This window comes from Suillus fuscotomentosus, assembly GCF_016647785.1.
Source record: "Suillus fuscotomentosus strain FC203 chromosome Unknown F5891scaffold_22, whole genome shotgun sequence".
Classification (NCBI taxonomy): domain Eukaryota; kingdom Fungi; phylum Basidiomycota; class Agaricomycetes; order Boletales; family Suillaceae; genus Suillus; species Suillus fuscotomentosus.
This window is the reverse complement of record NW_024539534.1, coordinates 450886-478495: the sequence shown is the minus strand read 5'-3', so window position 1 is coordinate 478495 and position 27610 is coordinate 450886. Positions and strand designations below refer to the sequence as shown.

At 49.3% G+C, this 27610-nt stretch overlaps 8 protein-coding genes across 8 annotated transcripts; 5 read left to right on the top strand and 3 right to left on the bottom strand.

The window, feature by feature from the left end:
* Positions 1-1101: 1101 nt before the first annotated feature.
* On the top strand, positions 1102-8443 carry F5891DRAFT_1222928 (uncharacterized protein; the record flags this gene model as incomplete). Its single annotated transcript, XM_041369453.1, has 8 exons — positions 1102-1746; positions 1803-2451; positions 2513-2830; positions 2884-3068; positions 3126-4351; positions 4405-7583; positions 7636-8075; positions 8129-8443. The coding sequence occupies 8 exons, from the start codon at positions 1102-1104 to the stop codon at positions 8183-8185; spliced, it is 6699 nt and encodes a 2232-aa protein (XP_041226968.1). The 3' UTR covers positions 8186-8443.
* Positions 8444-8533: 90 nt separating this feature from the next.
* On the bottom strand, positions 8534-11790 carry F5891DRAFT_1029208 (P-loop containing nucleoside triphosphate hydrolase protein). Its single transcript, XM_041361521.1, has 9 exons — positions 11268-11790; positions 10960-11212; positions 10438-10908; positions 10235-10374; positions 10019-10181; positions 9821-9961; positions 9616-9771; positions 9222-9554; positions 8534-9166 (listed from the first exon to the last, which is right to left on the bottom strand). The coding sequence occupies exons 1-9, from the start codon at positions 11717-11719 to the stop codon at positions 8768-8770; spliced, it is 2508 nt and encodes an 835-aa protein (XP_041226967.1). The 5' UTR covers positions 11720-11790; the 3' UTR covers positions 8534-8767.
* A 368-nt stretch (positions 11791-12158) lies between these two features.
* F5891DRAFT_1029204 (uncharacterized protein) lies at positions 12159-13504 on the top strand. Its single transcript, XM_041361520.1, has 7 exons — positions 12159-12422; positions 12479-12547; positions 12600-12641; positions 12710-12937; positions 12987-13037; positions 13091-13286; positions 13338-13504. The coding sequence occupies exons 1-7, from the start codon at positions 12327-12329 to the stop codon at positions 13493-13495; spliced, it is 840 nt and encodes a 279-aa protein (XP_041226966.1). The 5' UTR covers positions 12159-12326; the 3' UTR covers positions 13496-13504.
* A 3357-nt stretch (positions 13505-16861) lies between these two features.
* Positions 16862-17820, top strand: F5891DRAFT_1108224 (WD40-repeat-containing domain protein). Its single transcript, XM_041363688.1, has 2 exons — positions 16862-17549; positions 17603-17820. The coding sequence occupies exons 1-2, from the start codon at positions 16882-16884 to the stop codon at positions 17616-17618; spliced, it is 684 nt and encodes a 227-aa protein (XP_041226965.1). The 5' UTR covers positions 16862-16881; the 3' UTR covers positions 17619-17820.
* Positions 17821-18677: 857 nt separating this feature from the next.
* On the bottom strand, positions 18678-19592 carry F5891DRAFT_1277723 (Mss4-like protein). Its single transcript, XM_041370278.1, has 5 exons — positions 19490-19592; positions 19324-19430; positions 19158-19268; positions 19033-19099; positions 18678-18980 (listed from the first exon to the last, which is right to left on the bottom strand). The coding sequence occupies exons 1-5, from the start codon at positions 19568-19570 to the stop codon at positions 18852-18854; spliced, it is 495 nt and encodes a 164-aa protein (XP_041226964.1). The 5' UTR covers positions 19571-19592; the 3' UTR covers positions 18678-18851.
* Positions 19593-20376: 784 nt separating this feature from the next.
* Positions 20377-23111, bottom strand: F5891DRAFT_1029178 (Alpha/Beta hydrolase protein). Its single transcript, XM_041361519.1, has 11 exons — positions 22586-23111; positions 22419-22525; positions 22192-22364; positions 22031-22141; positions 21876-21975; positions 21732-21822; positions 21660-21684; positions 21489-21606; positions 21365-21437; positions 20937-21315; positions 20377-20883 (listed from the first exon to the last, which is right to left on the bottom strand). The coding sequence occupies exons 1-11, from the start codon at positions 22870-22872 to the stop codon at positions 20815-20817; spliced, it is 1533 nt and encodes a 510-aa protein (XP_041226963.1). The 5' UTR covers positions 22873-23111; the 3' UTR covers positions 20377-20814.
* Positions 23112-23217: 106 nt separating this feature from the next.
* Positions 23218-24860, top strand: F5891DRAFT_1029163 (mitochondrial carrier protein). Its single transcript, XM_041361518.1, has 7 exons — positions 23218-23381; positions 23447-23517; positions 23577-23821; positions 23874-23895; positions 23947-24102; positions 24152-24406; positions 24459-24860. The coding sequence occupies exons 1-7, from the start codon at positions 23312-23314 to the stop codon at positions 24537-24539; spliced, it is 900 nt and encodes a 299-aa protein (XP_041226962.1). The 5' UTR covers positions 23218-23311; the 3' UTR covers positions 24540-24860.
* Positions 24861-26549: 1689 nt separating this feature from the next.
* F5891DRAFT_253659 (uncharacterized protein) lies at positions 26550-27580 on the top strand. The gene has a single exon (XM_041371089.1). The coding sequence runs from the start codon at positions 26640-26642 to the stop codon at positions 27321-27323; it is 684 nt and encodes a 227-aa protein (XP_041226961.1). The 5' UTR covers positions 26550-26639; the 3' UTR covers positions 27324-27580.
* The last annotated feature ends 30 nt before the right edge of the window (positions 27581-27610 follow it).

Below are 27610 nucleotides of genomic sequence, written 5' to 3'. Positions count from 1 at the left end.
GAGTTTATAATATCGGTCTCACAGCCCAGATAGTAACTATAGAAAATTCAGTTGTCATCTTCACTCACGCTGTCCGTTAAAATGCCAAAACAACAAGTCGGAGAATTTCCTGATTATGGACCCACGCTGTCATCTCATCTCATCTCATCTAATCTCATCTCATACAAACTTGCACGCCGAGCCTTTATCAACTTATTTTTCAGCTCGCCCAAGTCCCTCTTCGATAGGTTTTTGTATCGTATTTCTTTTATAATATTGAATAAAATGAAGGCGGTGAGGTACGAGCAAGCGATGACCCTTCTTCAGGAACCAAATTAACGATATGTCTCATGACAGAAACTGTCGATCCTTATCAAATTCTTATTAAGTTGCGTCTATAATCGCGCCCTTAGTCACCGGAAAATTCCCTCGGTCACTTGATCGTCATTCAGAACCATCCGAAGCCTGTCCAACTTCCTCAGCCCATTCTTCTAACCGTTAACACGGACAAGTCCCTGGTCACACTTCAAACGCCCTTGTCACAAACTTACTACCCTTGCATCTTGGAGCGCTGTATAGCCTACTCACGTCATGTCGATCAAGGTCAAACTGATGCTCTGCAGCTGGTGATAGTAAATACGCCACATAGTACCTGCTAGATTCAAACAAGACATCTCTAGTAGCACGGCGTTTCAGAGTTACTAATTATGTAACGCATCTTCGGAATAGGACATTCTGTCAAGGAATGGGAGAGACCGCGGAGGTCATCACAGGTTGGTCCCCTTCCTCTTCGTCCAATGTGAATATAGCAGCTGTTTCTTCTCAATCCACTCACTCGGATGTCCTTTCCCAAGCCTTTCATACTCAAACTTTGCACCATTTGACCTACCCACTCTATTTTAAACTTTAGGTCCTGCGACTACCCCGGCAACTCAGCCTGTACCTAACACTGTACCCTCTACTATTTAACAGGCAGACATAGTGCGTTTCATCCCTACAATTCGTCGAGCACCCTTGTTCTACTTTGCAAAGGTGATTAGCCTCATTCAACCCATCTTCCTATTTTATTGACCCGCTTCCTTCTTACAAAGGTATACCATATCCCTCCAACCCCTTTTTACAATGTCAATCCAAACTTCCCCAACTGTGGTCGTACCTTTGTTTCCTGGTCAAGGGTCTTCACCCGCTGCCCTAGCTTTGGCTCTTCAGCAGGCCCTCCGTGACATTCGCTCACCATCTGGCCAATTACTTTTGGCTTCATGTCACGAGGCCTTCCACGCAGAGGTGTTGAAGCTAACAGCTGATGAGCTCAACGAAACTCGCATTTCCCTGGACGATTTCCAGGACGCCACCTCCCTTCTATCATCTTCGAGCCTTTACCTGAACAATTCCGTCATTTCCAGCACCTCCCTCTTTCTCTTCCAAGCTCTGAGATATCTCGCTCATTTCTCGGGTTCCCCAACGGAACCTAATGGCCGTAGTACTTTTGCAGATAACGCCGATCACAGTCTTGGGGTGACCGGCTTCTCGTCTGGTATCATCACTGCATGCGTGGTAGGAGCCTCCAACAGTATCCTTACCTTCATGTCGCATGCAGTAGAGGCGTTCCGCCTAGCATTTTGGATCGGCGTCCGGTCTATGCAGTATAGAAACAAGGAGCTTCAATCTGCTGTAGGCTTCCCTGACACAGGACTCCCTTGGACCATCGTTTGTGTCGGCTTGAGTAAAGCCGATGTCTTGGGCTTTATCTCTGATTTCGAAGCCAAGGTGAGATACTGTTGCACATCGGTGATATTAAAAAAAAGCTGAACGAGGACTATCAGAACGATTGCAATTCTTCCCTCCACCTGACGGCCATTTTAGATACACAACACGTCACCGTTTCGGGTCGCCCTGATATCCTACAACGTTTCTCGTCCTCAATCTCAATTTCCAAATCTTGCACCATTCATCCAACAACTGTAGATGCTTTATACCATGCGCACGTCCTCCACAATGTCCACGCCCAAGTCTTGGCTGATGTCGGGAAACATTCCATCCACTTCCCTGATTTCTCCGACCTCAAATATCCTGTATTTTCGACCGTATCTGGGCAGCCTGTGTTGCCGAGTTCTGAGCACTCCTCTCTTGTGGACGCAGTCCTTGACATGATAATCGTGTCTCCTTCAGACTGGCTGTCCGTGGTACAGGGGCTCAGTAGTGCGGTACCGGCCAATGTTCCCCCACAAGTATTAAACTTCGGCCCTAGCTCTGGTCTTCTCCGAATGCTGGAGAAAACTCTCTCGACCAAGAAAGCTACTTTCACGGACGCGGCTGTTTCTGATTCCAGCAGCACCGGTGGTCCGACGGGGAACTTCAAACAAGAGCCGATCGCAATTGTTGGAATGGCGCTTCGCTTGCCTGGTGGTGCAAGAAATGCAAACGAGCTTTGGGAACTTCTCGAGCGAGGAATTAATACCATTTCTGAGGCATGTTATTTTTGTGTCTCACGGTGTTTCGCACATTAAACTTTTCCTATTGCAGATTCCAGCAGACCGGTTCGAATTAGAGCGCTACACGTCCGCTAGCGCTAAAAGCGGCCGGGGGATGAAGGCTCATACCGCAAATTTCATAGATTGTCCTGACGAGTTCGACTACAAATTCTTCAAGGTATCGCCCAGAGAAGCGAAGAGCATGGATCCACAGCAAAGACTGCTTCTGCACACCGCTCACGATGCCCTTGAGAGTGCTGGTTATGTTGCGGATGCTACCCCGTCTTTCCAGCGCGATCACGTTGGTTGTTTCATCGGTACTGCTACCCATGATTATGCAGACAATTTACGGGAGGATATTGACGTGCATTACAGCACAGGTATGCAACCTTTTTTCTTCTCTATGCATTACTTATTCTGACACATATTCAAGGAACCCTCAAGGCTTTCCTTAGTGGCCGCATATCGTACGCGATGCAGCTTGGCGGCCCTTCCATGACGCTTGATACTGCTTGTTCGTCGTCAATCGTTGCCATCCATCAAGCCTGCCGTTCACTTGTGAATGGGGACTGCAGTGCTGCAATTGCAGGCGGAGTTAATGTTATGTCGAGTCCAGATGTAAGCTAGACTTTTGGGTTCTGCATATCAATCCCTCAACGGATTATCCCCTGCCAGATGTTTATCGGCTTAGATCATGGGCATTTCCTCAGCCCGACCGGCCAGTGCAAATCTTTTGATGCATCGGCCGACGGCTACTCTCGATCAGAGGGATGCTCTCTCTTCGTCCTCAAGCGTCTTTCAGACGCAGTTGCAGAGAACGACGACATTCTCGGTGTCATCCGCGCCATTGATCTCAATCAGAGTGGGCTGGCACATTCAATCACACACCCGCACGTACCTTCCCAGGTTTCTCTCATGAACAGGCTCTTGAAGAACTCCGGCATCGATGCATCGCGCATCAGTGTCGTAGAAGCGCACGGTACTGGTACCCAGGCTGGAGATTTCGCTGAACTCCAGAGTATCCGTGCTGTTCTTTGCCGTGCTCGCGATAGCGCAAACCCCCTTCATGTCACTTCGATCAAAGCCAACATCGGTCATTTGGAAGCTGCTTCTGGCGCCGCTGGACTTGCCAAACTTTTGCTCATGTTCCAACACGAGACGATTCCCGCTCAAATCTCCCTCAAGATATTGAACCCACGTATCACGCCGCTAACACAGGATCATACAGTCATCGACACGGTCCCCACACCATGGGTGCGCGGATCGACGCCCCGCATGGCGCTGCTCAACAACTTCGGAGCATCAGGTTCAAACGGAGCACTCATAGTGGAAGAATATAAAAAGCAAGCAAAAGCCCCAGCGAGTGGTACATCTTACGTCTTTGGTATCTCTGCCAAGACTCGCGAGGTTCTCGAAACTCTCCGCCTCCGCTACTTCGACTGGCTTCACGACGCCAGAAATCGCTGGATCCCCATCAGCGACATCGCATATACCGCCACCGCAAGACGACAGCTGTACCCTTTCAGAATTTCAATTGATGTGGGGGGCAAGGATCAGCTCGTCCAGGCTCTTGCGAGCGCTGAGGTGTCTCATGTCGAGGGAGAGTTCGGTCAAGTCGTCTTTGTGTTCTCTGGACAAGGCAGCTATTATCGTGGCATGGGGAAGCTCCTCTATTCGAGCTCTCCGGTCTTCCAGCGCTGCATCGACAGATGTCACCGTTACCTCGTGTCTAAAGGCTTTGCGGGTATCCTTCCAAGCATCATCGGAGGGGCCGCGGATAGTGGGTCGGATGAAATGGAAGAGTTCGAAGCATCTCAAACTTCTACGATGGCGCTAGAAGTCGCGTTGGCGACTGTGTGGATACATTGGGGTTTGACGCCTGCCACAGTTGTTGGGCACAGGTGAGAATTTATTCCCATACATGACTGGTCGATGTCTAATATTATCTTACCAGTCTCGGTGAATACGCTGCTCTGGTCATTGCCGAGGTCCTCTCGCTCGAGGCAGCCTTGTTTTTGGTCGCATCACGCGCTCGCCTCACATGGCGCGGTTGTGTGCCAGGTGCAACAGGCATGTTGGCTGTCAGGCTCGGGGAGCAGCAGATCAATACCGTTCTGAAATCTGGTTCATACCCGGATCTCTCTGTCGCTTGCGTCAACAGTGATCGTGCCTGTGTCGTTTCTGGCGCACTGCCTCAGCTGCAAGCTCTGACAAAGGAGTTGGCGAATACAGGATCCAAAGCCCGTCTGTTGGACGTTCCTTATGGATATCACAGCAAAGCAATGGACCCAGTTCTGGATGAGCTTACCCAGTTGGCACGCACCGTACCCTTGTCTTCACCAAAGGTGTCCGTCGGTTCCACCGTTCTTGGCCGACTTGTTCCCGCAGGAGACAGTTCTACCTTCGACGCAACCTATTTCTCCTCGCATTTCCGCCAGCCCGTCCTTTTCGCCCCAACTATTGATGTCCTGTGCAAGCACCCCTCGCTTCCAAAGGTAGATGCCTGGATCGAGATGGGACCCCAAGCGTCATGCTTGTTGATGATACGCGCTTGTGCATCTGCTCCCACCGAAGCGGCGCTATTGCCTTCGTTGAGCAAGAACGACAACGCTACTCTCACATCCAGCCTGTCCCAGCTCTACAGAACAAGTGCTCCCTTGAACTGGCGGAATGTCTTCTCGGAGCTGTCCCCAGCGAACTGCGCTGATCTGCCACCATACCCGCTTGAGAGGAACAAGATTTGGGTGCCATACAAAGAACCTTCCTACGAACCTACTGCGTCAGCTAAAGCCGTGGCACCAGCACGAAGCGCAGCGCCGCAAAAGGCCATAGCACCTGCACCTGCACCAGTACGAAGCGCAGCACCTGCACGAACCCCAGCACCAACACGAAGCGCGCCTCCACAACCGACCATTCCGAAAGCTGATATGATATCTGAATACACCATGCTTGGATGGTGGGTGCAGTACCCATCGCACGAGAACGGCAACTCGGCCAGTTTCGACACTCCCATTGAAGTTCTCGGTCCGTTCATCGAAGGACACAAGGTTGCAGGGCACTACCTATGCCCGGCATCAATCTACCTTGAACAAGTCATTTCTGGTGCAGATCTTTCACGCCGCCACCGCAACTTCGATTTCGGGAAGAGCTTCGCTGTCCTCAAGAACGTCACTTTTGCGAAACCGCTTGTCTACCATCCCCAAGTCAACCGCGTGGTTCGTACGCACGTCACCATTCAGGAGGATGGTACTGGTTCTTTCACTGTGACATCCAGACTGCAGTCTTCTTCGGATGAATCGGCTCACGTCCACGGAGAGATACGCTTCCAATCCACCAAGGAGATCGGTGCTAATCTCGACAACGAATTCAGCCTCATGCCCAAACTTAGTGTTTCGGAGGTTGGTTCACGGAAGGAAGGTCAAGCAGAGGTGTACAACACCCGAACCCTATACGAAGTCGTCTTCCCCCGTGTTGTCGAATACTCCGCAAAGTACCACACCATCCAGTCTCTGACTGCCAGCGCGAATGGAATGGATGGTGTAGCGCAGGTCAAGCTTCCAGATGCCCCACGACACTCCTTTGCCGCTCATCCCGTCTTTGCCGACACCCTCCTCCACTCTGTTGGATTCCTAGCGAATACGCAAGGCGCTGTTGGTGATGCTTATATCTGCAGCGACGTCGGATCATTCCAGATGCTGTCCGAGTTCATTGATCACCAGCAAACATACACTTTCCATTGCCGCGGGTCGTGGACGTCCTTTGAGAATGTCTTTGTCGCTGAGGCTTTTGCTGTCCAAGACCAAGAGCCTCGCCGTGTTGTTGCGCTTATGAGAGGTATCCAATTCAAGCGTGTGCGCATGAAAGGTCTTGCTCTAGCTTTGAAGATGGCAGCAGACGCTGTCCCTGCGCAGTCACGCAATCGGACCGACTCAACCAGCGATGTGCAGACAAGTGATTCGAGCAGGCCATCTTCGCCGGAAACTCTAGTGTCTGAGGATGACGTTAGCGTCCGCGTCAAAGATATCATTGCGCAGGTTCTCGGCCTTCCTAGTGGCGATATACAAGATCATTCCGACTTCAAATCGCTCGGCCTTGACTCCCTCAGTTCATTAGAAGCTCTACACGCGCTCAAGACCGAGCTTAACGCTGACCTTCCTCACGACGCATTCGAGTCCCATTCCACGATCGCATCCTTGACCGCTCTCCTCGATAAATCACCTTCCCCCAAGAAGTCGTCGGTAAAATCCCAGGCATCGCCTGCTAGATCCGTTGCATCGACAGTAACAGTGTCCGGTGATGACAGACGCGCCCGCATCAGAGATGTCATCGCAGGGGTACTTGGCCTTCCGGTTTCCGATATAGAAGATGACTCTGACTTCAAATCCCTCGGCCTCGACTCCCTCAGTTCATTAGAGGCTCTGCACGCTCTCAAAACCGAAGCCAATATCGACCTTCCTCACGATGCATTCGAGCCGTTTTCCTCAATCGCATCCTTGAGCTCTTTTCTCGATAAATCCAGCCCCTCTGAGAAATCCGTAGAAAGATCCTCCCAGAAGTCTGTGGAAAGATCCCAACCGCAAGCAGCTGAGACGACAGAAACAGTGTCTGGTGGTGACAGAAGCATCCGCATGAGAGGTATTATCGCGGAGGTGCTTGGCCTTCCGGTTTCCGATGTAGAAGATGACTCCGACTTCAAATCGCTCGGCCTTGACTCCCTCAGTTCATTAGAGGCTCTGCATGCGCTCAAAACCGACCTCAATATCGACCTCCCACACGATGCATTCGAATCTCACTCCTCAATCGCATCCTTGAATGCTTTTCTCGATAAATCCTCTTCTCCGAAGAAGTCCTCGGGAAGATCGTCGGCGAGAACATTGCAACCCGCATCGTTTGATGCTCGCATGTCACGACTCCAATCCGGCAAAGACGAAAGCGCTGCCCCGCTGCTTCTGATCCACGATGGTAGTGGCTTGATCAATCATTATAGCCGTTTGACGCCGATGCAGCGGGATGTCTATGGTCTCTCCAACCCCAGTCTTATTACCGGTGGAAAATGGGAGAGTGTTGAGCAGATAGCAGAATCCTACACCAACGCCGTTCTGGCTGAGAAAACAAAGCAGATCATCATTGGCGGTAAGCGGTCATTATTGTTTTTCACCAGGATATCACTGACGGCGCAATACAGGATGGTCATTTGGTGGCGTTGTGGCCTTCGAAGCCGCTAAGAGGCTCATTCGGAATGGCGTCCGCGTCCGCGGCATCGTCCTCATCGACGTTCCTTGTCCTGGCAAACACGTGCCCCTTTCATCATCTGTGATAGACCACGTCACGAGTTCGCACTCCCAAGGAATTGACTCAGCAACCATAAGTCTCATTGGGGAACAATTCAAAGAAAGCACGCGACTCCTTTCTGTCTACAAACCATCTCTCGAAAAACTTGACATTCCGGTAGCCTTCCTTCGCTCGTCTGAGGGGTATGCTCCCGCGGGTTTGGACGTTCCTCACTGGTTGCAATACCGTGGAAGCGAAACTGCCGTCGTTGGCGAATGGGAAGCTCTCACACAGTCCCCTGTAAAGACTTGGGCGATTCCCGGTGACCATTTCGCACCTTTCACTCCCGAAAACGTAAGCGGTTGATACCATCACGAAACACAATCCATTAACACTCGATTTTATAGATCGAACAAACATCACAGCAGCTCAAGGATGCGTGTCAGTTTGTGGAAAGGCTATAGAGGATACCCTGCATTTTTTATTTCACTTGCTCCATACCACGTTAGATTTTGTTTGTGCATAGATCTCTTTTCTTTTTCCGGGTCCTGCTTGCATCTCATAAATTCCTTTCTCATTACTCATGATTCTGCATCTCTGTATTTATATAGCCAATTGACTGTCACGCGACTCTTCCGTCTGTCGATGCAATTAAGTTTCGATGTATACATTTAGGCCACAGATCGAAAGGCAATGGAATAAATGGCTTTGTTCAATGATTCTTTTTCACGTCTACTCATCTGTGGACGAGTGAGACTTTCACAGTAACTCATGTTGCACATGCAGACTTCATCAGGGGAGGGATCTAAGGAGAACTTCCTCGTCTAATATAATATATTCTCCATAGATCAAGTAAAATACTATACAGAAAAGGTTCTGAGAAATTTCAGCGTCAGATACAGGAGAGAGAACCCCTTGATAAAAAAACGGGGCAAGAATAACCCAGTTATCCATGAATTGCCAGTGCTACAGAAATGGAAGTGAAAACATATTATATAAAACAAGATGAGATGTACAAGTGATCCGGAGAAGATGGTTAATAAAAGTTACAATGGTATGTTCTCCTTGCTTGACAAAACATTCTTGTCTGGATTCTCCGACCTCGTCACTGCGGACTTATGCCTTACAGACTCCATCTCGAAACTTACATCGTCCATGATACACCAATCCTCCTCGGGCATTTGATCCAAAAGACTTGGCTGCGCCCTCAAACTGCTAAAATCAACGCGGGCGGGAGAGCATTCTGCATCTTCGATGATTGCAGGCGCCACATTTGCGGCTCGACTTTGTTGACGCTCAGCGAATGTCGCTGATGCACCTCCCGGCGTTGGTTTTGCAGGCTTGAGTTTTGAAGGCAGTGCGCTGCTAAAGCCAAGGCCCAGCGAATCGAATTTGCTGACGAAAGATGCAAGAGCACGACGTTCCTCCTCAAGCTTTATCCTTAGCTGTACTCGGTTCTTAGCACCATAAAAGAAAACATATCAACATGCATAAACTGACCTTCTTTTCTTTATCCAGCTGCCTGACAAGTTCGGCTGCCCAAGCCTCCTTTTCTTCTCGCTTTTTTACCTCTTCTTCAAGCTTACCAACCCACTCCTTCTCAACATCCTCTCTGACGGCTCTCAGAGGCTCCCCAAGATTGTCCTCATACCCACACACTACGATTTCAAGCTCACGGATCGTCTTCGCTTGCTCAGCAATGAGCTTGTCTTTTTCGGTCTCTGAAGCATCCGGTGGAAGTTCTGGGCGAGAAAGGAGAGCGGCTTCTAGGGAAAGGATTTGACTCGACTGTGACTCGAGTTGAAGGCGAGTCGCGAGAAGTTCTTGTTGGAGCTGTCATGAATCGCCAATATTCAACTAAATAGGACGGTCTAACATTATCGAGCGTACAAACCTGGTATGGTGACATATCGAAATCAACTTTGGATGGGCTGGCGGGACGTGATTCGTCTCCTTTACTTTCATCAACCGTTTGAGATGTCAAAATGAGCTTCGTAAGCTGCTGGATTCTAGAATTAAGATCCTTCATCGCTTTTGATTCATCGATTTGCTGTGTCAAAAATCAGTCTGAGAATTATGTAGCGGGAGGCCGATATTACCTCGCGTGCTGAGAGCCTGCGAGTTCGAGCAGGCGCGTCTGCTTCTCGTTCTGAAAGTTTATTCTTGAGCTCCTCAATCTCTTTCCTGTATCGTTCTATCAAAGCATCAGTATCGACAATCTCTTTCTTCTTCGCATTAAGCTAGGAGTACAGGAAATCAACATCCTGGGAGCAATACACAGGAAGGATACGACGAACCTGCACTCGTTTAATCCTCTGAGCAAATAAAAGCGTACTCGTGCTTTCTGCCACGGCAGTTGCATCGGGATTGATGGTGCATATGACAGAGATTCGAGCATCTCCTGATAGTGAAGGCTGAAGCAGCCGTGTTAACTTGGAGTTACGATAAGGTACGTGGTCACTGAGAAAGACAGTTCAATTATTCCAAGTATAGCAGAGGATGACGCCTCTGACTTTTTATTCTTCGCAGCGTTCTCTGCAAGAGTGCCAATGACGCTCCCAAGTGTCAACAAGCTGGTGTTGATGTACTTTCCCTCCCTGGTTCTCTCTTTATCCGAAGTAGCTTTTTCGGAACCAGCAAGATCAATCAGGCTCTGGATGATGATTTCCAAATATTCAATGACCCCACTGAGACCGAAAAGAGAAATGAAACCCACCAGCACCGAAGTCTGCACGCTTCTTCCTCCGATGGTCTGTAATCGAGGACCGCCAGGTGTCGGTGGGCGCGTGCCGGGAGTTTGACGGCCGCTTGGTGTCTCGCTCCTTTTCTCTCCCCTTTCTCTGCTCTCCACTACAAGTCGGAATACGCTGTGGCTGCGACTACTCCGCTCATTCCAGTCTGTGCTAGCCGTTCTTCTGTTCCTTTCTCCTCGCTCAAGGACTTCTTTGACGCTCTTCAAGCTTGTCACGACTTCTTCTCGAAGTGGTACTAGAATACCCGAACCCTGAATTTGAACGGGCTGAGCGGCAGACATTGAAGGTGGCGCGAGTAGGTCATATATCGTTTCATTGTAAATTTCGAGATAAGAACACCGAAGAAGATATTCACGAGTGGGTGTGCGGCGGATGTAACCAAACACATCCTTCATTGCACACGGTATTATGCCCGGTTGATCTTCGGTTCCAGACTAAATGAAACTATGAGAAAATTCGAAAGTGGATGCAAAGGCGCGTCTCACAAGAGTGAATGTTTTCCCGCTGGCTGTTTGGCCATAAGCGAAAATAATAGAATTGTAGCCATCCATGGCAGCGCAGACATGGCCGCGAGCAACAGCATTGTAGACCGGCCTATTCTCGGAACCAGTGATGACTTCGTCAAAATTAAACTCTGGTGGTGTGGTGGCAGTTGACTTTGCGTATTGAGGGAAAAGCTTTATGGTGCGTTGTGCGCTATGATCCCATGCGGCATGCGCAGAGGTGGTAGGGCGGATTCTGTATATTGGAATGATATCAGTGTGTCAAGAATAAGCCAGAGGAGCAAAATCACCTTATAGATACAAGAACCTTGTCTTCTTTTCCGTAATTGGGTCCAAGGATAGTGGCCTCATCGATGTCTGCGGAAACATCACCGGGCTCGACGGTCTGGAAATCGACTAGTGCATCTTCTGGATCAATCCGACTAACATCCATATCACTCGTGGTAGCATGGGAGGTTGGAGTCTGACTCCTAGGCGTTCCAGGGGTGCGAGGGCGAGTTCCTTCGAAGGACTTCTTGGCTGGAGTTGCAGGCACGGCTGCAAGAGACGACTTGGCTGCAGCAGTGGTCCGCAGTCGGGACTCAGAAGATAGAGCTGCCTTAAATTTCTTTGCTGTCGAACCAAGAACGCTACTAGTCTTAATCGCAGAGGGGAGTTCACTGCTGGATGCAAAGGAAAGCGGACGTTTAGGCGTGAAAGGTACTGATCGTGTGAGCTTGCTGGGGGCAGGTGTAGATGCCATCGTTGACACGTATCTCGCGGTGGTCGTCGTCTTCAATAAAGGTGCGAAGTAAGTATTTGCAGATCGGTACAACAGACGTAAGTTGTTCAACCCTGGGAATAGAAACGCGTAGTATCAAGCTCACGTGCCAGGTGGGACGCGTCGCACCACGTGACTTGACAAATTAGTAGTTGAAATTCAAAATTCAAAAGTTGGGCCATCGAAAGTATGCCACCATTGCCAGGTCGAAAAGTCTGTGCACTACAGTCCGCTTCTCGCATCGGACCATCGGGCATGGTGGAAGAATTGAACGTCGTATGGATACATTTTATCTGAGGACTGAACGGTCGTACAATTTCTAGGCGTGAAAGACTGGCTGACTCGTATCAAGGACCTGAGATCATCTTCCTTCCTTCAACTTTCCAGTCGATTGGTACGGTATTCGAGTATATATAGCCCGATCAACAAATCTTCGATTTATTCTTCCTTTCATTTCCTGGCAGAGTTCCGTGGCGCCCACTCAATGCTTAGCGCCTGAAGTCAACATAGCAGCAAACATTGCCTTCGAGGCTAGCGCCCACCCTTTCTCCAACTTCTTGTCTTACACTACTTTGATCAACTATTCACCATGGACAACCCAATTCAATTGGGGAACCCCGAGTCCATGTCAGTTCCTCATCCAGATATCGAGACACCTAACAAAACACATACTGCTGAGCCCCGGGTAAGTAGTTCATGTTCATGAAGTTGAAACTCAATGACGACCCATCCTTTCTCCAGGGCCGACCCCGTGGCAAAATTTGTCGCTTGCTGGGCAAGGTTAAGAATGGCGTTGTCAAAAAGATTTCCGTAAGTCGAAATCAATACTCAGTCCGGGGATAAGGCTGATGTCTTACACAAGCGCTCAAAGTTCAACGATTCACGCATCCGCGACGCCGTTCAGGTAGGTGACATTCCGATGTCTGCTCTGAGTGCTCTCTGTCTAACTTCTACTGGCTGTACCGGGTTCAGGATGCTTCTACTGTTGTGCAACAAGGCGCCGATCCCCAATCTGTGAACAAGGCACTTCAGGATGCTGGTCATGGTGCAGATCAGATGAAACAAATTGGGGGATATGCGAGGCCCGTATTATCTGCAGGCAAAAAGGGACCGGCAGCGCTCGACAGCATAGACAGCTTTGGGACCACTTATCTTCAACCCCTCAGGATATTCGACACTGTGATCGGGACGATAGCAGAGGTATGTTCTCTCCCTTCCTCTTTAGAACTAGACTAATAACGTTCTGCAGGTGCATCCGTATGCAAAGATGGCGTTGGGCGTGCTTTCTTGCGCATCCAAAGTACGTTTTTCTTACCGTTATTCGGATTTCCTGCTCACTTGTTCTGCACGCAGATAATCCTTGCTCAAGCGAATCGTGACGAAGCAGTGCTTGACCTCTACAAGAAGTTGGGTCAAGTGTATGGCTTCATAACGCAAGACGACGCGCTTCTCAAGATTTCGTCGATGAGGGACGTCTTGGGACAGATCTCTCAGCAGACCCTAGAATGCGCCAATTTCATCAGGGATTATTCAGAGAAGAAAAGCTTTTGTGAGTCTCCAACAAGTCGTTACCCTTGGCAGATTTTCATTCTTATCACAGGGGAGAGACTCGGAAAGAACATCGTCTCGGAAACAAACGATACGATACGACAGTATAACGATGTGTTGGATGCGCTCATGCAAAACTTCCGCGACCAAGTCACTCGCGATGTGGCCACCTATATTCACGATACAAGTAAGTATTTTATTTTCTTCTGACTCGACATCCTTTCATACTTCAACAGGCGAAATACTGGAATTCAGTGGGATGGCTTATGCGGAGGCCGCAGGACTAGATACTAGGAAGCGATGCCTGGGAGAGACGCGCACAGACATTCTCTCCGACATCATGGGTTGGATCAACGACAGCGGAGACGATGTTCCACGCGTGCTATGGCTATCCGGACCTGCCGGAACGGGTAAATCGGCCATTGCTCACACGATCGCCAGCTCGTTCATCGGGGTTGGCGGACTCGGTGCTTGTTACTGCTTTGACCGAAACACGGAGGATCGCCACAAGAAGGTTTTCTCCACTATCGCGCGAGACCTGGCTGACCGTCATCCGGAGATGAGACGAGCGTTGGCGCATGCAGTCAAGAACCAAACTGCGCTCAAGACTACACCGGATGTCGTACAGCAGTGGCAGAAGCTTCTTATAGAACCGTTAGGGAAGCTTTCTGAGTCACCGGCAGGGCCCGTCGTGATCGTTATCGACGCACTGGACGAAAGCGGCGAGGCAGTGGAGACGCGTAGCGACCTTCTTCGCATTCTTTCCGGTAAACTTCGAGACCCAACCATCACACATATCACGAAACTCCCAAAGAACTTCCGGATCATAGTCACCTCCCGCCCGCTTCGCGACGTTCAGAATTCGTTTGCAGGTGCTCAGCACATTCGAAGGATTTCTATGGACGATATTCCACTAGAAGTTACAGAACGCGATATCTGCACTTACATATCGGAGAAATTAGAAGGGCTTTCGGATTTTGGGAGCAAAGAGTTTACAGCCCTCGCCAAGAAAGCTGACGGTCTTTTCGAGTGGGCACGTCTTGCTTGCAAATACATCGAAGCACCTCCTCTCGGCTCATCTTCTGTTCAGTTCTTCAATGTCGTCGTGTCCCGCGATGGCGTCGAACGGGGGCACTTGTTGTACGATATGTATGACTTAATTTTGAAGCGGATCATACCAAAGGATAGACACACAGATCCCAAGTCTCAGCAAACACAGTTAGCGATGTTTCGTTCCGTGATGGGACAAATTCTTGGCACAGCCGAACCCCTCTCATTGAATTCCCTGAATACCGTGCGAAGCCATTTTCCAGATGAAAGCGAGCGTTACAAAGTGGAGGTCATAGTGGAACATATGGGATCCCTCCTTAGCGGCACCACCAGCTCATCCACCCCAATCCGACCTCTTCATGCATCCTTTCGCGACTTCCTGACAGACCAATCACACAGTGGAGAGTTCTTCGTCGACGTACCGAACGTTCAACGAGACCTTGCTTTCGCATCACTTGGAGTGATGAAAGATGAACTCTCCTTCAATATCTGCGATTTCAAGTCATCCTATCTCCCTAACTCTGAAGATTCTGATCTGCCAGAACGAGTCAAAAAATGCATTCCCCAACATCTATCCTATACCTGCCGATTCTGGCCCACACATGTACAGGCAGCTGACTTCGATCCAGAACTCGCCAAAGAAATAAAATCATTCTTCGACCATGAGCGACTGTTCTTCTGGCTCGAAGTACTCTGCTTCATCAATGCGCTCAGCGGCGTAGTCCCCGCCCTTCCGCTCATTGCCAAGTGGTTGAAGGTGAGCACACGGTTATTGAGCGTCGGATAACATACTCATCAATGCGCAATCGCAATTACAGGGTCGCACCGGATACGAAGATGTCTCGTCCGCTGCAATGGACGTGCAGAGATTCATTCAGGTCTTCGGCGGCATGATCTTGCACAGCACACCTCATCTCTATGTATCAGCACTTCCATTCTCTCCCCTCAACTCTGCACTATCCAGAACATTTTCTGCACGGTTTCCAAACTCTCTTCGCGTAGCATCTGGACGTGATACCAACTGGACGGCTGTTCTGACTGTGATCAGCGGACACACTGGTTATGTTAACTCAGTCTCGTTCTCGCCAGATGGGACTCGCATTGCGACTGGATCGAGTGATTGCACTGTGCGGTTATGGGATGCAGCAACGGGGCAGCCAGTAGGCCAGCCCTTACTCGGGCACACCGACTCAGTTACTTCAGTTTCATTCTCGCCGGATGGGACACGCATCGCGTCTGGCTCGGTCGATAACACCGTCCGGTTGTGGGATGTAGCAACGTGGCAAGCCATCGGTGAACCCTTATCAGGGCATACTTGGTCGGTAAACTCAGTTGCGTTCTCGCCGAACGGAACTCGCATCGTTTCAGGTTCATACGATAAGACTCTCCGGCTATGGGATGCAGCAACGCGGCAGCCGGTTGGTGAGCCCTTGAAAGGGCACACTAAATTGGTCACATCAGTCTCATTCTCTCCGGATGGGAAACACATCGTTTCTGGTTCGTTCGATCAATCTCTCTGGCTGTGGAATGCAGGAACGGGGGAGCCTGTCGGTGAGCCCTTGCTGGGGCACACTGGTGAGATCATGTCAGTTTTGTTCTCTCCGGATGGGACTCGCATCGTCTCTGGTTCAAGGGATCTGACTGTCCGGCTGTGGGATGTGGCCACGGGGAAGCCTGTCCATGAGCCCATGGAGGGGCACACTGATTGGGTGAGGTCAGTTTCGTTCTCGCCAGACGGAACTCGCATTGTGACAGGTTCGGACGATCATACTGTCCGGTTGTGGGATTCAGCAACAGGGAAGCCAGTGGGTGAGCCCTTACTAGGGCACACTTATTCTATCTACTCAGTCTCGTTCTCTCCGGATGGGACTCGCATCGCGACCGGTTCTGTGGATTTCACTGTCCGACTGTGGGATGCATCTACAGGGAAGCCAGCTGGTGAGTCTTTGCGAGGGCACACCAATTCCACTTTCATTATCTCGGTCTCGCTATCGCCGGATGGGACCCGCTTCGCCACTGGTTCGAATGATGGCACTGTTCAGCTGTTTGATGCAGCGACAAGTTGTCCAGCTGGAGAGCCCTTGTTGGGGCACGCTGGTTATGTCCGCTCAGTCTCATTCTCTCCGGATGGGACTCGCATCGCGACTGGTTCGCAAGATTGTACTGTCCGGTTGTGGGACGCAGGGACGGGACAGTTAGTGGGTGAACCTTTCCGCGGGCACACTGGTGAGGTTAACTCGGTCTCATTCTCTCTGGATGGGACTCGCATCGTTTCTGGTTCGGATGATAAGACAGTCCGGTTGTGGGATGCAGGAACGGGGAAGCCAGTTGGTGAGCCCTTGGAGGGGCACACTGATTTGGTTTGGTCAGTTTCATTCTCGCCGGACGGAACTCGCATCGTGACTGGTTCTAGGGATGAGACTGTCCGCTTGTGGAACGCAGGGACGGGGCAGTTAGTGGGTGAGCCCTTCCTTGGGCACACTAGTGATGTTCGCTCGGTCTCATTCTCTCCCGACGGGACTCGCATCGTTTCTGGTTCGGACGATATGACAGTCCGGCTGTGGGATGCAGTAGCTGGGAAGCCTATTGGAGAGCTCTTGGAGGGACACACTGACATGGTTTGGTCGGTCTCATTCTCACCAGGTGGAAGTCGCATTGTAACTGGTTCAGAAGATAAGACTATCCGGCTGTGGGATGTAGCAACAGGGCAGCCAGTCGGTCAGCCCTTGCGGGGGCACACTGCGGGGGTCAACTCAGTCTTTGTCTCGCGGGATGAGACTCGCATCATTTCTTCTTCGTGGGATGGAAGTGTCCGAGTGTGGTACGCTGTGATTGGAAAGTCGCTGCAAAAGCATGCCGAAGAAGACTGTTCAGCATTTCCCCCGCACGGCAGTTACATTCCAGATCCAACAGCGGCCATCCCCACATCTAACACTGCAAACGATGCCTTCATTTCCTACTCATCAAATCTTACTCATTCACTGCGCGACACCGCTGAGCTACTCACGGGCACCTCCTATGACGACCACACATTTGTGCTCCGAGAAGATGGATGGATAATGGGACCCAATCGTCGGCTCTTATTCTGGGTACCACCCGCTTCTCAAAAGGCACTCAGATATAATCCTCGGACCACATTTGCGATACCCAGAGGTGTTGAGCTTGATTTAAGTCGCATGGCACATGGCACACACTGGCAGGACTGCTACAAGGAGTGAGTCTCCAGTGTTTTCCATTCCTCACAGCCAATTAATTCGATCTTCATAGCTCTTCATTACGATAGCCTCGTCCCGGTCAACTATTTGGCGGAGATGCCAGAGACACTGTGGCATACGATATGGAATGTACAGTTAGTAATCTATCATTTGTTATATATGTGCGTAGCGCTGCATTCGAGCTCGGGGTCGTTCGAGCGAACGATGTGTTAGGAAGATGATTGGGTGTCAGATTTTCGAAAGCATAGAAGATTATAGAGCAACGAAAAGTCATCTGAGAGGACATGTGCGGTTGGCCTATTACGGAGAATGGCACAACAATAACCGTCAACAAAATTTGGGAGCTAGCGTTGAGATCTGAGAGGCCAAGGCCCGGGATTACATTGATTCAAGTTATACAGACTCCCTCCGGAGATTCACTTGCAACGAGACGACGATAGCGCGTCATGAGTACTTCAGTCACGTTTTATGCAGTCAAGTGTTTGAGATGTTCCTCTAATTTGATGCCTTCATGAATGCTCGAACTTGGCTCGAACAGGGTGAAATTTGTTCACGGTGACAGCCGAGCAGAACTGCTTACATGTTCGAATCGTGTCATCAACCACACCGCGACTGCACCAAGGCGAGAACGAAAACACGACTCACTGTAGCTCAGTGGTTCGCTCATCAATACAGATAAATGAATGCGGTCTACCATGCCGATAAGCCATGGGGTCAGATAACAACTACTCGTGCTCTGGCATGTATAGCCAGGGCAGCAAGATCTTGTATAGCAGGTGTAAGGACAGCTGGCATAGACACTGTCAATTTGAAAGCTGCAACAACAGCGAGGATCTTGTGGTGCATCATGTATGGTGTCTAGAAATCATAAGCTGAGGGACTGAGCATACAATGGAGGAAGTACGCCACGGGTGAAATTCTACATCGACTGATTGAGGAAAGGATCCGTCCAGTCCAAATAGATGCGGCGAAAGATTTACCATCGCAAAATATGATATCAGTAATATTTTTCCTGATGACCAAAGATAACCGCAGCAAACTGTTGACTTTACAGATCCTGTACGCTGTCAGGACGAAGATGAATAAATTGAAGAGAAATAACGCGTGCCTTAAGTACCTGAGCTTATGTGGTCAATAAAAAATTCATTCATAAATCACGACTCTACTAGAGCTCTGCGGCTGATGGTTTACAATACGCGGAACGCAAGTGCTACTTAAGTCCAGTTGTCCGGCCAATTCGTCAGTAGTCTCCTTTCCAGGGTTGATCACACATAATTCCACTCTTTCACAAAGTTAGTATTTCATTCCACGTACTTCTTGTGCTTCTTGTGCCAGCTCTCAATGGAATCACTGGGATAATCCTTGAACACATTCTTCCTTCCCTCTGGAAGGCGCACATAGGTAGGCTTTGAATCCAGCTTAAGAACAACCTTTGAAATTCATGCATCAGAGAGACCGCACTTGAGTGCTAATAACACTTACAAGCTCATCAGGTGCCTCCAGTTCCGGCGAGTCGATAACTGATGCAAATGGATGCAAAAATTCAGGCCTTTATGTCGAAATACCTTGAGAAAAATTCGATACACAGATATCACTCAAGCGCCCACCAAGTTTCGTCATAAAGCCATAGCATAGAAGAGCATTTCATGCAGAAATTGCGCTCAGACATTTCGATATGTTCTTTTGGAGTATCCCTGTCCATCACAGCCTTATACACTCTTATTCTCGTACTCAGCAAGGAGGCACGGGAAGTTACATGACTGAACTACGTACCCGATGCATTCTTTACCTTTGGTGATGATCAAGGTTTTTGAATGTGCACCAAGATTGATCGAACCGCCAACACCACCTACTTTGCGGCAAATGGAACATACACATAGCTTTCAATGTCCACAAGTCACGAAAGATGGTAGAGGTTTAAGTTGTGGGGTACGCTCACCTGATATGGGACAGGGGTGCTGCTTTTCACTGTAAATCGCACAGTACCGCAATGGCAGCTCCCTTCAAGTGTAATTGGCATGGCGTCCGGGAGTATGTCAGTCAGGCGACTCAGGCCCCTGAGTCGGAGAAAAAACGGGTTTCGTTTAATTTCGGGCTCCGCTTGAAATACTCTATATAAACAATGTCATTTCTTTGTGTTCACCCAAGAAGGCTTGCCACGCTGGTCGTTTTGCAGAATTTCCACTGTCGACACAGTGCCATGGACTCTACGAGTCTTTGTTTACCTTCGAGAACGAACCCACTATAGGAAGTGTCGCGGTGCCATCTTGAGGCCGTGGCATGTCGATTTTTCTCTGGGACATCCAAATTCATATCCGTCTTTCTGTAATTTTGATTCCTACACAACGTGAGTCTTTCATTTTTGTCCTTTATACTGCGCACATGCAAGCTGTCTATGATTTTAAAAAATATACTGATTTTAATGAATACGACCTGCTCGACAAGCAGGCATGACCGGAGGATTTTGTTCTGAGACTTTACCTTTTTCCTCTTATCTCATCTCATCTATTTACTTTGATTGCTGATCACGCCTATCTTGCAGGTGCTTGATAATTTTTCTCGCTTATGTACATTACGCCACACGATTCAAATATAATTTTATATCATCCAGATTGAGTGTCATGTTTGTTCTGCGAGTGCCTCAATAGTATATGATGCTCCGCGTAATCGTCCCCGGCCAATCAGTAAATATCATGACATCGAGCAACCTACACGTTCTTCAAACTCTGGAGTAATACCGCTACCGCGTCCTTTAGATCATATCATCGATTGAAGAACGCGCGCTACTTGTCAGTCCTGATCATTTTTTGTACCGTGACAGGGGTCATCTTTTCAGATCGCTTCCGGTGCATCTTATCCGTGGCTAGATTGTAGAACAATGCGGTCAGTCGGATCTGACGTGGTACTGAGTGCACAAGCCGCCCACGTCAGTGAAAGTCAGACTGTTTAAGTACAAATCCCGCAAGACAACTAAAAAAAAAACGCGATTCAAATTGTGACTCGGCATTTTCGAAATTAAACTGCGATCGTCGAGCTCCATCCGAAGACAAGTAAGCATCTGAAACCATGACCAACATCATGATCACTGTTTATCGTCGTCAGACACTCTCATGCACTTGCTCCGATTCCTCACTGATTCGTATACGTCTTTGTTAGATGCACGGTCAGAATTGTGTTCGTAGCATCGGGCGTTATAGCTTAACATGTATGTGCTTTCAGGTTTTAAGGGGAACCACGGATATAAATAGGTGTCTGTGTGAATACCTATAAGCCACTCCCAGCCAACCAACGTTGTACCATGGTGAGTGCTTCTTTGGGTTTGTCGAGCGGGACCTGTCACTTTGAGTCAGCATTGCAATGAAGTTGAGTATGAGCTTGACACTGACCATATGGCCTGCACCATCCACAGTAGCAAACGTGAGTCCGTTCGCACTCCTAGTCTTTCCAGCGACTTTTCCATCAACCAGCCAAGACTCGAGGGGTTGCTGCCCAAACGCTTCTTTGCCGCTCCACTCCATGTTGAGCGTCCACGCCTGGTTACCAAGCCAGTTGCAGATCCAGTCATATGATCCCACATATATCAATGCGCGCACGCCGCGCTCAAGAAGTGCGGCAACGTGAGGGTAGGTTGGGTGGTACTCATCCATAGTCAACGAGAAAGCCTGTCCAACGGGATCACTGCAGGAGCTATAGTTTCCTGTCACAGCGGGATCCACGCCGAGTTTCTGACGCACGGATGGTTGGTCAAGGAAGTTTGCCATAGACCTAGCCTAAAGTTAGCTAGGCTGATTGCACGAAAAGACTGTCGGCTCACAGCGTAATGGGGTAACATAACGTCTCCGCGATAGGTCCATCACAGGCCTTGCTGAGATCGTAGGGATTCATGCCTACCGTAATATGAATATGTGTATGTAGACGGGGGAAATCATTAAACCTACCGGTCGAGAAAAAAGGATCTGATATCTCAGTATCACAGAAGTTTGAAGCCGCTTCACAGTTCATTAAATCGAATTGGTTGATGCATGAATCTGTCAACCACTTTTGGCATCGAGGGAGCTATAGAAAGTAGGTCAGCTTCCATCGATGTCATCTGTATGAAGGCATCGAACCGCTTGTTTCATACGATTACAGGCACTGGAAGATGCGTCAGTCAATAAATGTTGATGTCGGAATTCACATACGAGATGCTCTGCACAGGGGAGACCGATGCGCCAGTGCATTGCATTTCTACATAGGCCGCGGTCATTGTGTAAAAGTCGGTCAAACCGTTGCCTGCACGTGGGATAAGATCAGTTGATGAAATTGTTTTTGGTGCGGATAGTTACCGATCATGATAGACTGAAGGTTGATTGGCGTAACACCAGCCGCAGTCAACAATGCATTCTGATCGTAGACTGCAGCAGCGAAGACTGGGACGTAACGTCCCTTCAGTTTCCCGATTAATCTTTCTTCACGCCGGAACAGTATGAACCATACGTACTCCATAAGACTCTCCAGCCATGTGAAACGCACGTCCTTTGAACTGAGTGAAGTTTTCGAAGAAAATCGCGACAAATGCAGCGATATCTTTCGAAGCTTCCTCAGTAGTGCTCTTGCCAGATGGTTACTAGTGTAGTTTCATGCGATGGGGATTCGACCTACCACAGTCTCTCCATAGTCTGCGTACGAGAAACCAACACCAATTGGCTGATCCACGAAGAAGATATTCGCATTAGAGTTCCAGGACTCGGGATGGAACACCGTGCTAGTGTCGTTTACCACTCGACAAGGTCCTAGTTCCACGTAGACACCAAGGCTGGAGGAACACCCGGGACCTGTCAAACGCGTTGTATGAATCGCAACAGAACTCTGTCTACAGTAAAACTCACCACCATTGGTCCAAAAGATCACATCGTCTTTGGCAGGATCATTCCTACTCTCGAAAAAGTAAAAGAATAGATGCCTGGCCTGGATATCGATGTACCCCGTGTAAGCACTGAGGTTTAGACGCGTTATCGTATCAGTCCTAAACATCTGCAGACTATACTATACTCACTTCACAGTTCCATCACAGAAATCAGAAGACTTTTTAATCCGAACACTATGGTTCGGGAATAAAGGGTGGCCGAGGGTGGTAAATTGTGCCTCTGAGAGTGCACCGAGCTGCTCGACAGGCATGAACAACCCTTCGTCGTAAGGCGCTGTGAAAGACTGTGTGAACGACTTCATGAGCTGCCTTGAAGTTCCATAGTTGGGAGTGTCTAAACCAAGGAACGTTTGGGTTGTTGCGCCAGCTGCGAGCGCGAAACAGAGGGTGCTGAAAGCCCTTCTCTTGCTGAACATGGTGGTAATGTAGAGCTGAGAAACAAAAGGCTTACGACGCGAGTGATTCCAAAATCGTGTTCTGAGAATTGACCATATAGGTCGTCAAGAGATCACGAGACCAGCATGTACCCAGGCCCTTCATTCCGATGAGAACCCATTGACGGAATGTGGGACACGGTGACAGTAGAAGCTTAGACTTCGGTAGGCCGTCGGGTCCGAGTCTGGGACTGTTCAGAGTCCAGAGTCCAGACTCTCTATGACGTTCAAATTTAGGTCAATTTGGCCCATAAATCCAGTGCTATTGTACCATATTTCGCCATTTGTTATCAGTGGACAAATAAGTCTAAACATATATGGCGCGGTACAAGTTTAAGCAGGTGACGGGTCGTACAGTAGTAGTACTAGCGCACTTCTACGATCTCCCTTCTCGTCTACCAGACCCTCGCTAAATATTATAATGTCTCCTCCAACTTCTGGGAAAAGCAAAGAGTCAGGGACTGCCCGGGTTCTGGGGTCTGGTGCATCTGGTTTGTACTTCGGTTTCGGTCCGTAATGCTAATAACGAAGTAACTTACTGTATCATGGCCACTAGGTGTCGCTGAGTTGCTGGTATTTCATCCAGTTGACACAGTAGCAAAACGGCTTATGAGCAATAAAGCCAAAGTACGTTATTATTGTAAAACTCGTTTGTTGCAATTTGTTGACCACCTTTTGACATCCAGGTATCCTTCTCAACGCTTTCCCCGATCGTGTTCCGCGACTACGCCACGGCTTCGTTGCCTAAAAAGCTTCTGTCTCTATTCCCCGGTCTTGGGTATGCAGCAGGGTACAAAATTTCGCAACGGATATACAAGTTCGGTGGACAACCATGGTTCAATGAGATCATCACGCGAAATTACAAGAACGAGTTCACGAGCGTATTTGGCGAGAGGAAGGGCAAGATGATGATGCAGGCAACTGCTGGCAGGTAAATATGTATTTTCACGTGGTAAATGCAATGTGCTGATTGTTCCGCGCAGCTTGACTGGTATTGGTGAAGTTGTGGGTCATTTTTCGCCCTAGCTTTCTGACTGGGTAGTGACGTTCTGTCAGGTTCTACTTCCTCTAGATGCCTTGAAGATAAAACGACAAGTCAACCCCGAGGCGTTCCGTGGACGAGGAGTCCTTCGGATATTCATGGAGGAAGGCACCACCCTATACCGTGGATGGGGTTGGACCATGGCCCGAAATGCGCCAGGTTCCTTTGCGGTAAGTCTACTACGGTGGCCAGATCCATCGTGCTGAACCTCTGTTTCAGCTCTTCGGCGCTTCGGCGGTGACGAAGGAGTATGCGCTTGGTGTCACTGACTATTCCAAAGCCACGTGGACCCAGAACTTCATCGCATCTATTGCAGGAGCTGTCGCGTCCATCACAATTGCAGCACCCCTAGACACGGTCAAGACTCGTATCCAAAATGCAAACTTCGAGCAGAAGGTGCCTGGCCTAACGGTCGTGAGGGACCTTATCCGAAATGAAGGCCCTACAGCGTTCTTCAAGGGCTTGACCCCAAAAGTGATTAGTCTTTATCCTAGTTCAACTTCGTGCTAATGACTTGTGAATGTAGATCCTTGTCGTTGGGCCGAAGCTGGTCTTCAGTTATACCCTCGCGCAATCACTAATACCTTTCTTTGGGAAGTACGTATGAACGGTAAAACACATTCCCTAGTCTATGATATCTCGGTCCTGCCTAGCTTTGGATACGCCTGGTGCTTGCACGTTGGCTGCAGCCTTGTTGACATTGCTACACTGATCTAGAAACGTCCAACTAACAATAATACACCCTTCTTACAAAAAAATTATCGAGGATGAGCGTGGTAGCTCTGCATTAAACCTTTCTCAATGAATTTGCAGTAACCTGCGGTCCTGCATGTGCAAATCTACTTTAGCGAAAAACAAATTTACTGTAAATATAACTGCATAGCTGGAATTTACAAAAAATCTCTTTTCAGACATAAATCATGTTACCTATTGTTGATACAGCCCGGCTATGCCCAGGGCTGCCCTCGTAGTGACCGATCGATATTAAGTTCACTCGAAATCCGATGAGTCACACTATAGTGACTATACATTGCCAGAATCTAGACGAGTCTCAGATCTAGGAAGTGTTTATCAGAAAGAAGCTTACGGAGGCTCTGAGCGACTGGTAGTTCTGGTTGCTGCATGCAGGTACCTGATCCTGAAATAGTAGGCGGTAAGTATGCGACATGTCTCGGGCTCAACACTGTTGTGCTTCAGTTCGGCAACGTGGATAACCTATGCGGCCGCACCGCACCGCATGCAACCTGCCAGGTCATGCATATGCACGATGCCTTAAGTTTTTGAAATTCGATTCTTGATCAGGGCTGTAGTAATTGAACCACTGCTTGCCCTAGGTCATGTCCTCACCTCTACTGGGCATTGCCCATGGCCTACATAGACTTGATATAGACCACGGATGTGACGGAACCCATTCTTCTTTCTTGACAATTGCGTAGCAATATGATACGATCAACTTGCGATGCCAGGATCTACTAGTGACAACATTCGGAATGCATCAAGGCCCGGCTAGACACCCTATAATCGAGAAAGAACGAGTCTCCCCTAGCTAGACTGTGGGAAGGAGAACAGCCCAATCTTCCTTCATATAGTCTGGCTAGGGACTCCCCGAAAGCCATGATGGTGATGTGATTCGATGAATCAAAGTGAAAGTCATGTCAGACGAAGAACTGGCCTTTTATTCAATATTGGTGCTCACCGCATGTCGAGACTCTCCAAGATTAATCAATTCAGGCTTCGAACGATCAGGAGCATGAGTAAACCCAGGTGAACACTATCTTACATGAATACTAGAGGAAGACAAGGGTTCGCACTGGCAGCATTCAACCATCGGAATATTTCTCAGAACTAGCGCTCTGAATTTTTTTTCGAATTCGTGCTGTGCAGGACGAGCTAGACTCTAACCAGGGTCCAGGGTACACATAATCGTTAATATTATGGTATGAGAATATTCGCTGAAGTCGCATGGACCACAGATGGCCTAACCAATACGCCGTCCATCAGTGCGAAAACGCAGTGTTGCCAGGATGACTGCGGATCGCGCCACACAATGTGTCACGGTTTTGACTTTCAAGTCATTCGAACTCCAGCAGGTGTTGACTATGGTGTTTCCGGAGAAGGGACTCAAGATGCGCCTGACTAGTGGTATTTTGGAAGCCCCGTTCCATAGTCCGAAATAAGCGCCATGAGCCAGAGGTAAACCACAGATAGACGCGAGAAGCTGTAATACTTACTGGTAGATGTATTATTGCCTTCGGAGTATATGAATCGAAGCACGATTCACCATGCTAGGACAACCAGAAACATAATACTAGGGACCATTGTTTGCAAAGATCAAACCGCTGTGTTGCGGCGTGAATCTGTAAATGGACGATTGGCGCTGCCTTGCGGAATCCATGTCTTCCACTTGCAGGACATAGAGAACTCGCCTTGGTGGACCCGCAAGGAAGCTTCAACCGCAGCGCAAGCCAAAGGATCAACACCGAAGCATGAATTTGAAGAACATGAACAAGAGATTCGGGCTTTTATTTTCTTGGATGACAACATCCACATCGTGAATAGTTCAGTGGACGGCACTATGCGCAAACAGAACTGCGACACGGGACTTGTTGTCGGGAAACCATGAAAAGGTGAGGGAGCAGGTATATATGCACTGGCGCTTTCACCGGACCGGATCGCCCCTCCTTAAATTTGGCTCGCTGCTTCTTGAATGTCATCTCTCGACGTCGCCCACCGCCAGACGGGTCCGTTCTCAGGGTGTCAGAGATTGAGGGCATGTAGGAAATGGCCGGTCTCTGTTAAGTCTGCGCAGACTCCGCCTCAAAGTCTGGGGGACACGTCTGAGCAGAGTCTGGGGAACACGTCTGGGTGTGTTTTGCCGGCAGGTTCCGGGTTATCTGTTCTGACATCATCACTCCCGCCACGATCTACGTCGGCCACTGCGACACTGATCCCATCAGCTACCCCCGTCAGTGGCTACTCACCCCCAGTGAAAACCGGACAGTGTTCAGCCACCCTTGTGTCACGCACCAGTAGGTGCAATCAACGACGAGTCCGGTTGATGACATCTGCAGAATGGCACCTGGAATATTTGGCAGCTGTGGAGCTGCAGTCGATGATATGTTGTCTGTGGGCACGGCGGGCAACGTGGCGGGGAGAAGATGATGAGTCTGTGACTTGTCTGTATAGACCTCACGCAGACTGGCCAAATCCCGCACTTTCTGCAGAGATTTTGCCAGTCTGTGAACGGCCATGGGAATCAATCCCGCCAACGCGCCTGCCGCCGGCTAACACCTCGCTGGAATGCTGCATGTTCATGTTCTGCCCGCCACCCTCCTTGCTCACCCATCGCCTTACCCGCCCCTCTCCCTGCCCGCTTATCTTTGGTTATTGAGGAGGGCGGGCAGCCATGATGCTGTATACGGCTGAGGCTGGATGATGTCATCCTTAAGAAGGCCAGCACATCGCAAGAACCAGCGAAGATCAACATAGAAATGTGTAAATGAGCTTACTATGTTGCTATTACATGGCAACAAAAAGACTCCCAACGTCTATGGAAGTAAGTCCTTGGTGCTATTGCACATAGTGAGCAAGCGTGAGAAGCAGTGACGGGCACAGAAACATTCACACTCCGCTTGGAGGTGCCATACTTGGTCCGGACCGGCCATCTCAGAGATGCCC